We start from the raw sequence: 12,277 nt of genomic DNA, 5'->3' as shown, positions 1-12,277 counted from the left end.
ACGGATGGAGCCACTGCCACGAAACATTTTTGGAAAACCTTTTGAAGCCTCTAATTTGACATCTTGGTTGTCCCTAGCTCATTTTTATTTTATTTTTTTTTAAACCAGAACCATTATCTGCTAACGTTAGCACGTGTGCACTGCAGGGGGCATCGTTTCCCAGTGTAGGATTATAACTTTCGCTAGCAAAAACTAGCATATGTGTTGTGGTGGTTTATTGCTACACAAAATGTGCTCACTGAAAAATTGCAGAGCTTACTCCTTATAAAGTATTTTAGAACAACCAAACACTAAGCATGCAGTACACTATGGCCTAAATTAGCTTCTGGTCGTTTGGCTAATTTTGTATTCGAAGTGTTTATAAAGCCCTTGTCAGAAATGGGATGTATAACATTGTTCCCTTTGTTAGTTTTATTTTAGTTTATTTTTTTTAGACATTGGTCACTTTGACTTTCCTTATGGCTCAGTTCAGATTGTGATGAAAGTACTCTGCAGAGATATAGTGCAATATTTGACATACTCAAGCACAAATAGCCTACGTTGTGATCTTATCTCGTACCTGTTCGAGTGGTATTTCATGTGTATGTCAACAGCGATAAAAAGGAGCTGAGAGTTCAAACTCTAGCTGTTCTGTCGCAACTTAGAATTTATGGATTGAAGTGGGTGTAAATGACTGTTAGTTCTCAGCTGCCAGTCCACCTCTGGATGTCTTGGAGAAGACGGTTTCCCCAAACTACCAGCTGGCAGACACTTCAGACGAAGCAGATTGGCAGATTTAGTGTGTATAAGCTGAAGGTAATATGAGACCAGTTATGTTGTATAGGTTTCACTTTCCTTGAAATATGGTTTTACAAGATGTCATTGGACCATGAAAAACATTAACCAAAATTGACCATTTGCAGTGAAGTTTGGAAAGTTGCAAAACTGAGTCCCAATTCCACTTTCCTAACTGTTATTGGAGCTTTTTTCCACACACAGCTGTCTAAAAAGGCAACAACTCATTAAGAAACTAATTGAAAATAAGCTTATCAGTTGCCAGTGAGACTCCGGTGACTGCTGGACACACTGCTGCTCTTCAGGTTTTAGATTTTGACGCCTGATCAGAGCTGAACAGAGTCTAAACCTAAGCTTTCCCTTTGGCGTCTCATGTCTGGCAGCCTGTCTTTCTACAGTTCTACCATGTTCAGCTGTTCATTTGTGGTGCCAGAACATAGTCTCTCCTGTTGCAACATCCTTTTTCACTTTCTTACAGATGTAAGCACTTACATCTGACAGCTGAATGGAAAATCTCCTACAGTTTCCCTCCCTGTATCTCATAGAGGCTGCAACAACTGCATCACTTCGTGATACTAGAAATGCCACATAATGATGAAACTGCTGCAAGTGTCTCTTTTTTAATTGATTTTGGTGGCTAAAAAATCATGCATTTCTGATCCTCCATCTATTGTTGTCTCCTCTGTGTTGCTGAGCCTCTAGATCACTGCTTCCTAGTTAAACCCTAAGTCTGTATCTATCTCCTTAGACAGTCTGATTAGCACTGCGTCACAAAAAGGGGAAGTAATCTCAGTGCGAGCACAGGAATAGAGCTCTGGGAGGGGCCGTGCCACCGGAGAAGCACTACATGGCCACCGCGCACATGTCCATGGGTAATCCCTTCTTAAATAGCCCCTGGACAGGAAAAGGAAGGAGCTGGGGCGTGGGACATTACGCCGTGGGAGCAGCACCAGTCAGTGTCCTCTTATCCCTCGGACACAACACAGCAGCAGGGACAGGAGAGGGATTCAGATACAGACACTTGTTGGACTCTAGGAAGAAGGTCCTCTAACCAGGATGAACTTTGCCGCTCAATTATTCTACTCGAGCCATTTGAGCGAGCGACTTGAGCGTTTGTACTCACCACGGCCGGCCCTTAAAGACAGCGAGGAGAATGACCCCTTCTGGCAGAGGTGGGAAATTACCTGTAGCCTTCATCGGAGCCCCAGACCTCTCCCCCAACCAGCTCAACCCTCTAGATTCAGATCTACCCTCAGAATTTTGAGGTAGCTCCTCCTTAAATGACCTCCATTCCTCATCTGCTGTGTCCAGTCTCTTCTTCAGCTTTAATTATAAGTGAAACTCAACAAAACGCACCAAATGTTCATGCTTGGCTGTTGCAAACCCCCAAATCAAAGATCCACATACTCTGGCCTTCTCCTTCTATCTCTCCATCTTCTCCTTGCTCGTCCTGCCAGCATCCCAACCCGTGATAGGCTACCCTCTCTGCTTGATTCTTGACCATAACATCCTCTTTCATTTCAGGATATTGTGACAGATTTAGAGAAAGGAAGGAAGCTTTGATTTTAAGCTTTGGTGGAAAACTGGCATTTCTTTGTGCCGCTGATAAATTACATCACATTCAGGGTCAAACAGATTTTACAAGTACTCCCTCAGTGTTTGACTTATACGGAAGATTACAACCGTCAAGATTTAACAAGCAAACTGATCTTCCTCTGCCTCTTTGAGCACATTAAAAACTTCTGGAGCTTTTCGTGTTATAGCCAAAGAGCCAAAAACAAAGCAGCCGACGAATGTAAGAAAGCTGTTGAAGCGTTGCCCGAAAGGATGCAGAACTGCACACTCAGTGATGCAACATCAGGAATACATACAGTCATGTAGTGCCAGGAGACATTTCCTTTCCCATATGATGAACTTTTTTTATTCTTCAATCAGAAAAGGAAGCAGCTCAGCAGCCAGACAGGGCATTTTGTCTTTAAAAGGACATAAAGAAGCTGAGATAGTGCACTGATGAAAGCCTGGTGGGCTTAAATATCTCCTTCACTTTTAGCTTTGTCCTTACTTTTTGTGGGGATTTTTTGTGCTGTTTTATAATAAAATAAGCAACTTTTTGTTTTTTACTGTTTCAGCGCTTCATCTTCCCTTTTGATGAGGCTTTCTGAGGCTGCCATGTTGCTCTTTGCCCTCCTTTGATGCTGTTTTTGAACTCTGCCTTTGAAGCAAAGCACCCTAATCACAGGTGCAGCCTTGGACTTTTCTTATTCATAGCCGTGTTAAGAGCGCACACTGTGTGCTTGAATAATGGGGCTAAAAGAGTGAAGGACAAGTGGGGAGAGAGCAGTAATGGACCCAGGAGGCGAGGTGAAAGTTTGCCGTATTGTCTACGGCAAGATCATTGCGATATAAATAGAGCGAGATGTTCTCTGTATAGAGAGCTGGCACCACTGAAGGGTATTTAGACCATTGTTTGGGAAAGCTACTCCACCTGGTGGCTTGTTGATGTTATTGTAGAACTGCGCGCTCGCAAAAGCACCCTCGTCAGTCAGTTATCTTATTTTACCTCACTGACGATGATTGGAATGACTCCAACCTGTTTCAAAGTTTCAAACGTAGCTGGTAACTATATGTGATCTGCTTTACTGAGTGACTGAGTTAATCCCCAATGAGTATAATCCTATTACTATGTCTATGCTGTGTAAAAGGCCTCTGCGCTGACTGTTTGACAGAAACATCCCGCGGGAGTCTGATCCAGTTTTGTGTTGTGTCATTTGAGTAAATCTGCCCATACCCAGCCTAACTTTAATAAGCTATTTAAATGAATCGCGCAATTTGATTAGCTCCAACGGCCGTTTATAAATCATTCTGTCCTGCTATTACCACTAAATTGCCTTTTTAATCGCTTGTGTGTCTCCTAAAAGAGGAGCCGAATGACCCAATGAATCATAAGGTGACTTGTAATAGTAATCCGTCACCGAGAGTGGAAGCAGGGTCGACGTGAAAGGTGAATCAATTCATCTTAGCCTGAAGAATGTGAGCGGACCGCCGGTGAGAGTGGTCGTATCGACGAAGCAAAGTGGGAAATTGTCACTTTTTCAAAGTTCTTACATCCAGTTACACTCAAAAAACATTTATGCATTACTCCTTATGCACTTTGTTGATACATATTCAGTTTATACCAAGGACTTTCTCCTTAATGATTAATTATTTGAGTAAATAAACCTTTTATTTTTTATATTTCAGGTGAATTATACTAAGAGTTATTGCTTCATGTCTATTGTTAATAAAACTTGTAGCTCTAGTGATGATGTATACTTTTAAAATGTGGAGAATATCAGCTGATACTGTCTGCCAAAGGCCTCGCAGCGCCGCCCTACATTCTGGCTGACATCCAGAGGATAGAAATTAGAATTTGTGCAAATACACTTTTGTTAAATTTGTTTTCTTAAGCTGTTGGTCCGGTTTTAGTTTTTCTTTATATCTTAAAATTGTGTTAATTTATCGTGAATCAAGTAATAAATCAGATCTGATGCTTGACAGATGTACTATTGTACTGTATATAGTACTATATGTACTATGTTACTATTTCCGAAGCATACCCTGCTGTTGTAATTTTTTAAAAAAGTCTCGATCCTTCAGAAACAACTGGTTTAACACTGGAAACCAGCTACAAGCTGATTGCAAAGCTACTCACTGTGGAAAAACATGCAGCTGAAAACAGTAATTGGTTTTAAAAGTTCCCTCTGGTGGTGCATTTACGTACTTGGGAGAAATAACCTTTATGATCTGAGAGCTAGTGGACGCCAACAACCTGCTTAATTGGAAAAGCTATTATATTCACATCAGCGTTCTCACATCTGCTCACTTTTTATCTTCGGGGTTTGGAAGATGCAAATCAAATCTCGCTGCGCTCCAGCTCATGACTGTGTGGTACTTTGCTAAAGCCTCCGTGTGTTATTTTTACTGTGTTAGCTTGCAATAGTATGTGTGCAGAAAATTAAGAATTTACACTGTGAAAAAGACGAGTGTAGGATCAGGAGCTGTAGTCTTATGGTTTTAAAAGAGAAGGACTCATCAGCTGTGCAAAAGCACACTTTAGTTCTCTGAATATGATTTGATATGGTTTTTAAGTGACACCCCAATGCCTGCTTGTGGTTTTCAGAGAGGAGTTGTATCTGGGCCCCAGTCAGCCCGGCAGCTCTTACAAATATGGTCCCGTCAGTAACGGCACCGTGGGCCGCAGACCCACCCTTATTGAACCGGAGCGTCTGAAGGACTTTGGTGTGGAAGAACTTCTCAACGGTGATGTGAAAGTCCACGAAACAAAAGTAGCGATGGCTCCTGAGGTTGTCCTCATGGACCCCCCCAAAACCAGACGAGTCAGCGAGTTCAGGATGATCCCGAGACCTCCTGCCCAGTACCTCCGCTTTGAGGACATCAGCGCAGCAGCCTTCAGGATCCAGTCAGGGATCCAGAAGACGCCTTGCACGGTACACTAACACAGAATAAGTGCAGGAGAACGTGCAATAAGGTGACCTTTGACCTTTGTTTGGGAGCTGAAATCACTTCCTTCAGTTTCATTCCTAAGGAAGTTTGCTGTAGACAGACCACAAGAGGGTGAACTAATATCAGAACTAGTCTAAATGGGATGCAGATTTTTGCTCATGGAAAAACTGAACAAAGCCTTCATGGTCTGCGTTACTTTGATACATTTGAAATTGATGATTTTATGTTAGAATTAAGTTGTGCAGAGTTTTTTTGTACCAGGTTGTAAACAAGTTTGTTTTTGCTTAAAAATGGGAAATTCTAACATTTGGGTTATCAGGGATTCATTTTAGAACTTGCCTTAAGTTAAATGTGATCTCACAATAATGTAATTGATGTAAATTGATGGAGTGATGAAGGCAGAGTCTCTCTAGAAGAAGGCCTCGTCACCTCTCTCCATCTCAGTAGTCACCAGGAAAAAACAAACAAAAAAAAACCTCTGATATGTGCTTTTGCTTTCCCCAAATAATCCCCCCCAGAAGCAGAGTTATTACGTTTCTGTTTTTCATTCATTTTCATTTACATTTTTAGGTTAGGTGCATTTAGTTTCAGTTAGTCTGCAGAGTGGGTTTGGGTCCTTGGACGTTATATTTCTAACATCATCTTCACTGATTCAAGACCCTCCCATTAGTTTCAAGTCAGGAGTGCCATGTCTCTCTTTTATAATGTCTCTGCACATCTCTGCATTTTCACTGTGCGTGGTTGTGTGTCGCTGCTAATAACCACAAAACGCCCAAAGAAAAACTCTTTTAATTGAGGCTTGCTTCGACATAACTACTGGTGATGCAACTGTTAGCGGGACAGGTGATAATAACTAAAGATCACCCAAAGGTGAAGCCCTCGTGGGGACATCATCGCTAATAATGCACTGCAGCTTTTAGCCAAATTAGGAGGAGCCCTCATATCTGCTTCATACTTTATATTGCATTATACCCACCAAGTGTGAAGCAGATTGGATTAACGGCTGTTGGCAAAAAGCAAAGAGCAGGCAGAGACTCCTGGAGCTGGACGAGCACCAGCATTTAGGGGAATTCACGCAAAAATAACAAAAAAGTTGAACATGACTCGGGGCAAAGACCATGGATTTCATACGCCAGGAGTAATTATATGAAGTGAAAACTATTTCAGCATGCATGTGAGCACCTGAGTGGTTATATAAAGCCAGCTTAGCAAATCTATCTTTAACGGGTTACTGCTGCTGCAGGAGCTCTTGAAATATGCTGCTTCTTTTGTGTGCTCAGTACTCCAGATTGTCCAAACAGTACGGGATGGAGATCTACCTGAAGAAGGAGCACCTGCACTACACCGGCTCTGTGAAGGAGAGAGGAGTGCTGTACCTGCTCACCTCCCTCACACAGGTAGATTGGGGCGGGGGAGCTGAAAAAGACGCTGTAAGGATCCACTGAAGTGTGCTCTGCGTGCATATTTGTTGCATGTGATTATATGTCAGCTGTGTGTTTCTGTGCTTGCAGGAGCAGCAGAGGATGGGTGTGATCGTGGCCACTGACTGTAACTTCTCCATGGCCGTGGCGCACCACGCGGTGGATCTGAAGATCCCGGTGTTTGTCATCATGCCGTCAAGTTGCTCCTCGCCCCGCCTCAGGATCTACAGAGATTACGGCGCCATGGTTATCTCCTACGGCAGCACCGGCCGCGATTCCCAGAACCACGCCTGCCATCTGGCTAGGGAGAATGGATACCTCTACCTGGAAGAGTCAGTCTAACATTCATATTAGGAGCTGGAATGAGAGTTTCTGTCTGTGTCTTTGCAGTACTAAGTAATGTTTTAGTATCTTAACATAAGGCTGCTCTTCCTCTCTTTGCTGCTGAGCAGAGATGAAAATGCAGCGTACCTGGCAGGGCTGGGCACTGTGGGCATGGAGATCTATGAACAGGTGCCCAAACTGGAGGCAGTGGTCATTCCTGCTGCAGGACAGTATGGTCTACTGGCTGGCACCGCTGCGGCCATCAAACACCTCGACTCTCGCATTCTTGTCATAGTAAGCAGACATTGAGAAGCTCTTTGAATCTTTACATCTTCACTGTATGCTCATTGCTTGAAGTCCCATCTCATATCACTGGTTACCGATAGTAGATCCTATAGTAGCTCTACATCCTTTTTATTGCACAATTGCTTCTAGCTCCCTCGTATTGACACAAGTGCCTTTTTCATTCTGCACGGGTTACGAAACAAGGCGACTGTATTTGAAGTGGTTTCCCTTGTTTCACTGTCTGCCCACAGCTCTGAGAGCTGTCGTGCTGTTTGCACTTAAGGCACAGAACAGCCCTCTTGCTCTATTTTCAGCTATAAAGAAATATCCTGGTACAGCTTGTGTAGCAAAGCTTTCAAGCAAATATATTACCACATTTGACCCAGTAGTGAAAACATATATATTATGCAACACTGAGGCTGATTAGGGCTCCCAGTCAGTCCAGAGATGGTCCTGTTTTAATATTCATACAACATTTTCACATTTATAATTAATACTGTGTATACCATTTTATAATATATTCATATATTCACAGTAGGAAAAGTGGTGCGCATGCTAAATATAAGGCACTGCAAAATAAGTGCTAGTCTATTTCTGTTATGTAGTCCATAGTTCTTACAGGACGAACTGCCGTAAGATCACTAAAGACTTAGTGATGCCGGTCCTTTGTGTAACTACCTATGAATACATGTATACACAATTAGCATTAACATTCAGTCCTGATCAGCCTGTCAGGTTGCCTGTATGTTAAATATGGATAGCAAACATGGTAAACACTACCATGCTCAATGTTAGCATGTCAGTATCATTTGAACATGCTAATGCTAACATTTAACTCAAACTGCGACTGTGCTTCAGTGACTCTGTTTGCACTGTTGGCTCACAGGAAGAGGTTCCCGGGTTCAAAACAGCCAACACTGTTTTTTGTCCACCATCCAAAAACTCAGTTCCAAAAATGCTAGCTTGGTCTTGCCTACGTCAATCCAGGACACTCTGCAAAAGCGACCTCAACAGTTTTACTCCACAGTGAAATGCAGGTTAGAAATCATCATCATCAACACATGAGAACAATAGCTGACCCACCTTTCTTCAACAGGGAGTTGAACCAGAAGATTTCCCTTTGCTGCTACAATCTCTGAAAACGAACGGTCCAATCAAAGACATGCACAGCAACCCCAATAAGAAACTTTATGGAGGTAAACTCATTTCCGACTTGTTCTGCTGAAGTCACGTACCACACCTTCCCCTCATGAAGGGGAAGATAGTAAAAAAAAGATTATGTGCACATTATTTATTGTTAGAAACTCCTTTGTACTTTTTTCCCCTGCAATAAAGGAGCTTGTGATGATCATCTGTCTCTTCTCAGATCTCATGGAGCATTCCCTTGGTGTTAACACCTTTCAGCTGGCAAAGAAACTGGTGGACAAAGTCATCACTGTCAGGTACTGCACGTCCACATTACATTTATAGAATTAAACTTTTGTCTTTTTTTAAATATCTGACTTCACTGTACAGACGTATTATTACTCCCAGAACACAAATACCTCTTTTACACTGAAGTGGTGCTGGTGCAGAGCCAGTTTTGGCTTGGTGCTGGCTCAGTCCTTCAGGCTTCACACCAAAAAGGCTGTTAACCTTTCTGCTGGAAACGCTGTGGTTCTCTGTTAGGCACAATCACACATCAATGGAAAAAGGCATAAAAGAGACTGCTGTTCAAGTGTGTTAGGAGAGAGAAAAACACCAAGCAGCGTTTGAGACACGGTGGACCAGAGCCATCGTCGACACATTGGTGAGACAGGAGATGGCCTAGGGTTCAGAATTTCAACAAACAATCACAAGAAGTGCATCTGGTGTGAACACAATCACATTTCATTTTGTCTGGTTATGGACTGGCTCTGAAGATTCAGATGTGAATCACCTCAAATTATAGGCCCATCATCTTGTCAGTTATATCTTTATGGATGTTGGGGCCCATGTCGAAGTCTAATTTTGGTAATCGGATATCGAAGGAGTGCATTTTTCTTTCCTTTTCTTACAGTGAGGAAGACTCTCTGGTGGCAATGCTGCGGTTTCAGGAGTTTGAACGCTCCACTGTGGACACAGAGGGAGCCATGGGATTGGCTGCCATTTTGGCCGGCCAACTACCAGAACTAAAAGGCAAAAAGTGGGTCAAGTGTATTAATTTCACGGTTTCCTACCCGAACCATGTAATTTCTCTTTACTCATCAACCTTCTAGTTTTCAAACAGTGCAAATTCCCACTTTAAAAAAAGAAATATATATATTTTAAATATAGTCCTAACTCTGAGGGCTCAATGTTTTCCTTAACGCCTGAAAAGCTCACATTCTGGCAACATAACAATGTCAGCAGTGCTAATCCTTTTGACTGCAGATAAACTAAGCCTTCCTCTGTGTCTGCTGCAGGGTGGCTGTGGTGGTGAGCAGCGCTAACATGGAGCTGGAAGTGGTGAGGCAGTGCATGGACCGAGCTTTGGTGTTGGACAACCGGATCAGTAAGTTCTCAGTGCAGCTGGGAGAGTGGCCAGGAGACATGGCTAAGCTGCTGGATGTTCTGACCAGAGAGGACGTCAGGTAGTGTAGGAACCTGTTCGGACTTAATCGGTTTTGTTTTTAACGTTGCCCTGTGCCACCTTTAGTTTATTCATTCCTTCGCCTCTTTTGTCTTTTTCCTCCCAGGTTGTTGGACGTCTGCCATCGTAGACACAGCGATAAGTCAGAGCTCTTCAAGGCAAAGGTAGGCGACTAATCTGTCCTCTTCACTTCATTCTCTTTCCTCCTCCTCGCCAATCCGCTCATCCACTTTTCCTTTATTGCCGTGGAACTCTTGGCTTGGAGTTGTCAGGGAGTTGGCGGGAATTAAAAGACCAAAAATACAAATACATTTTTAAAAGATAGAAAAAAGTAGCATTGCTCAGTTCAGTACCCACCTACAGCTTTACTCGGTCTGGTACAACCATTAGCCAATTTTGGCTGTTGTTTTAGCAAGTTGCAAACACAGTGTTGCTATGCAACTGAAACTACTGAGTCAGTTTGATGACTTTAAGACTTACAAACATTACATATAGTATGCCTTTTTTTTTTTTTAACTTGGAAAAAAAATGAAGAAAAGCTGCCGGGGAGAAACTGACATAACTGATAAAACTTGGGCCATCGTAGCTTTTTAAAATAATGGATTTGTTTTATTCTCCTTCATTTCTAAAGCTCAGGGATGGAGCAGACTTATCATGTAATCTCCTGGCTCTGCATTCTTACCCCCACAGTCTCCACTGACAATTTGTACTGCTTATTCAGAGCAAGTGTCAGGAGGTGAAAGGTGTTGCATAATGCAACAAGCAAACCTCTCACTGCCCTAATTCTAGAGTGTGTGTGAGACGGAGAATGACATAAGAAGACTAACTGTATGTGTGTGTGTTGACAGGTGGAGTGTGTGGTGGAAACCAGGGATAAGATGCAGAGTGCTCATCTGCGCAAGACGCTGAGCGAGCGCTACCCCTCTATATGCTGGCTGGACCGGTGATCACAGCGAAATCCTAAACACAAAACTAGACTGACTAAAAACAGATTCCTGCCGTCGGGATAACACATGCAAACCATTCCTGCAACAAACACACACACTCTTATGATATGCAAGCTCTGTTATATGAGACTCATTAAGAGAATGCTTGGTCAGCAAAACCTTGAGATTATAGTGCAAGTCTACATGTTCCTTCTATTACTAATGCTGCTTTTGTTCTTCTTCATCATGGCACCTTAAATATACTGTGAAGCGGTTAAACTGCATCCCAGTTGATGATGCTAATTCTAACTGAATGCTATTCAGACTATTTTTATAGTGGTTCCCAACTTGGGCCATTTAATGGGTTAACATTGGGCTGGCACATAATAAAGTATTTTTCTCTGTGTTTTAAATTACTGTAGAGCCACCAGTAGCCAAGATCTTTCTTCATTTACTCTTATTATATAAGCTTTTTATGTAACCCTCAAGTGATTAAATAAATCTGTAACAGTGGATAAAGCTTTTTTTCCCAGTTGTTGGTAAAGCATATAAGCTAATTACAATTAAAATATGTCCCTATAGAGAAACAGTTCTGCAAAAAAACTATTTGAGTGTGTGTCGAGCCCTCTGGGTCTTCATTAACGGCTGTCATGGGTGGCCACGCTTTAGTCTGTGGTGGCCAACTTGTGGCTCCACCCCCTGGCAGAACGTGGATCAGTCTGCATTAGCTAAAGGGTGGAGTGTGACTCCTGTAGCGCATGTACAGCTTCACTATATAAGGTCTATTTTTCATTGAATGTTCTTTTTAAAATGCTGTAAATATTTCTGTATTTGTACTGTCCACAGTGGCAGTTTCAACCCTCCTAAAAGTGTTCTCCAAATAAAACTCTGGACAAATGAACTGTAACTGTGTTTTCACATTTGTGAAGTTTATATGCAAAGTAAGGGACTAGCTAGACTAGACAACTAGCTTGGGTTTTTCTTCAATGCTGGTGTACTTTCACCAAAAGTAAAAGTAACACAGGATTTAAAAATAAGTAGTGTCTGCACTGTCCAACTGACTAATGTCTGGGCAAAGCTCTAGTTGAGACTGGACCATTTAAGACAAGCTAATGCTCTTAAGTTTGTAAGCAGAGGACACTGTGACCCCGTGCTACTGCGTTAGCCTGATTTGGCCCACGTCACACACTGCTTTAGCCCACGTCATACACAAACACCTTCTTGTCAGAAGATATACATTCAGAGCTGTGATTGATGAGTCCAAGGCTTCCCGAAACGGTTAAAGCTCCTAGCCAGGAAACGATAACTTCTTACATTAACAATTATTATTACTTAGCTAATTGGGCTACATAATTAACATAAGTAGATAAGCTACATAATCTACATACAATCATTTAAGTAAATGTTTAATTAAACATCTGACCCAGACATAGGGAGGGGGGGGTGTTTACAAG

The 12,277-nt window shown here is 42.3% G+C and overlaps 1 protein-coding gene across 1 annotated transcript; it reads left to right on the top strand.

Annotated features, from left to right (window-relative positions):
- The first annotated feature begins 1,663 nt into the window (after positions 1-1,663).
- LOC309720368 (L-threonine ammonia-lyase) lies at positions 1,664-11,724 on the top strand. The gene is made up of 11 exons (XM_082557223.1): positions 1,664-1,946; positions 4,934-5,261; positions 6,558-6,674; positions 6,789-7,030; positions 7,151-7,316; positions 8,404-8,503; positions 8,674-8,749; positions 9,346-9,471; positions 9,731-9,898; positions 10,004-10,061; positions 10,746-11,724. Exons 1-11 carry the CDS (start codon positions 1,831-1,833, stop codon positions 10,842-10,844), a joined length of 1,596 nt encoding a protein of 531 aa, XP_082413349.1. The 5' UTR covers positions 1,664-1,830; the 3' UTR covers positions 10,845-11,724.
- The last annotated feature ends 553 nt before the right edge of the window (positions 11,725-12,277 follow it).

Source organism: Aulonocara stuartgranti (assembly GCF_965226115.1).
Source record: "Aulonocara stuartgranti genome assembly, chromosome: 13".
Taxonomy (NCBI): Eukaryota; Metazoa; Chordata; class Actinopteri; order Cichliformes; family Cichlidae; genus Aulonocara; species Aulonocara stuartgranti.
Note: the sequence above shows the minus strand (reverse complement) of the source record. Positions and strands in the feature narration are given on the sequence as shown.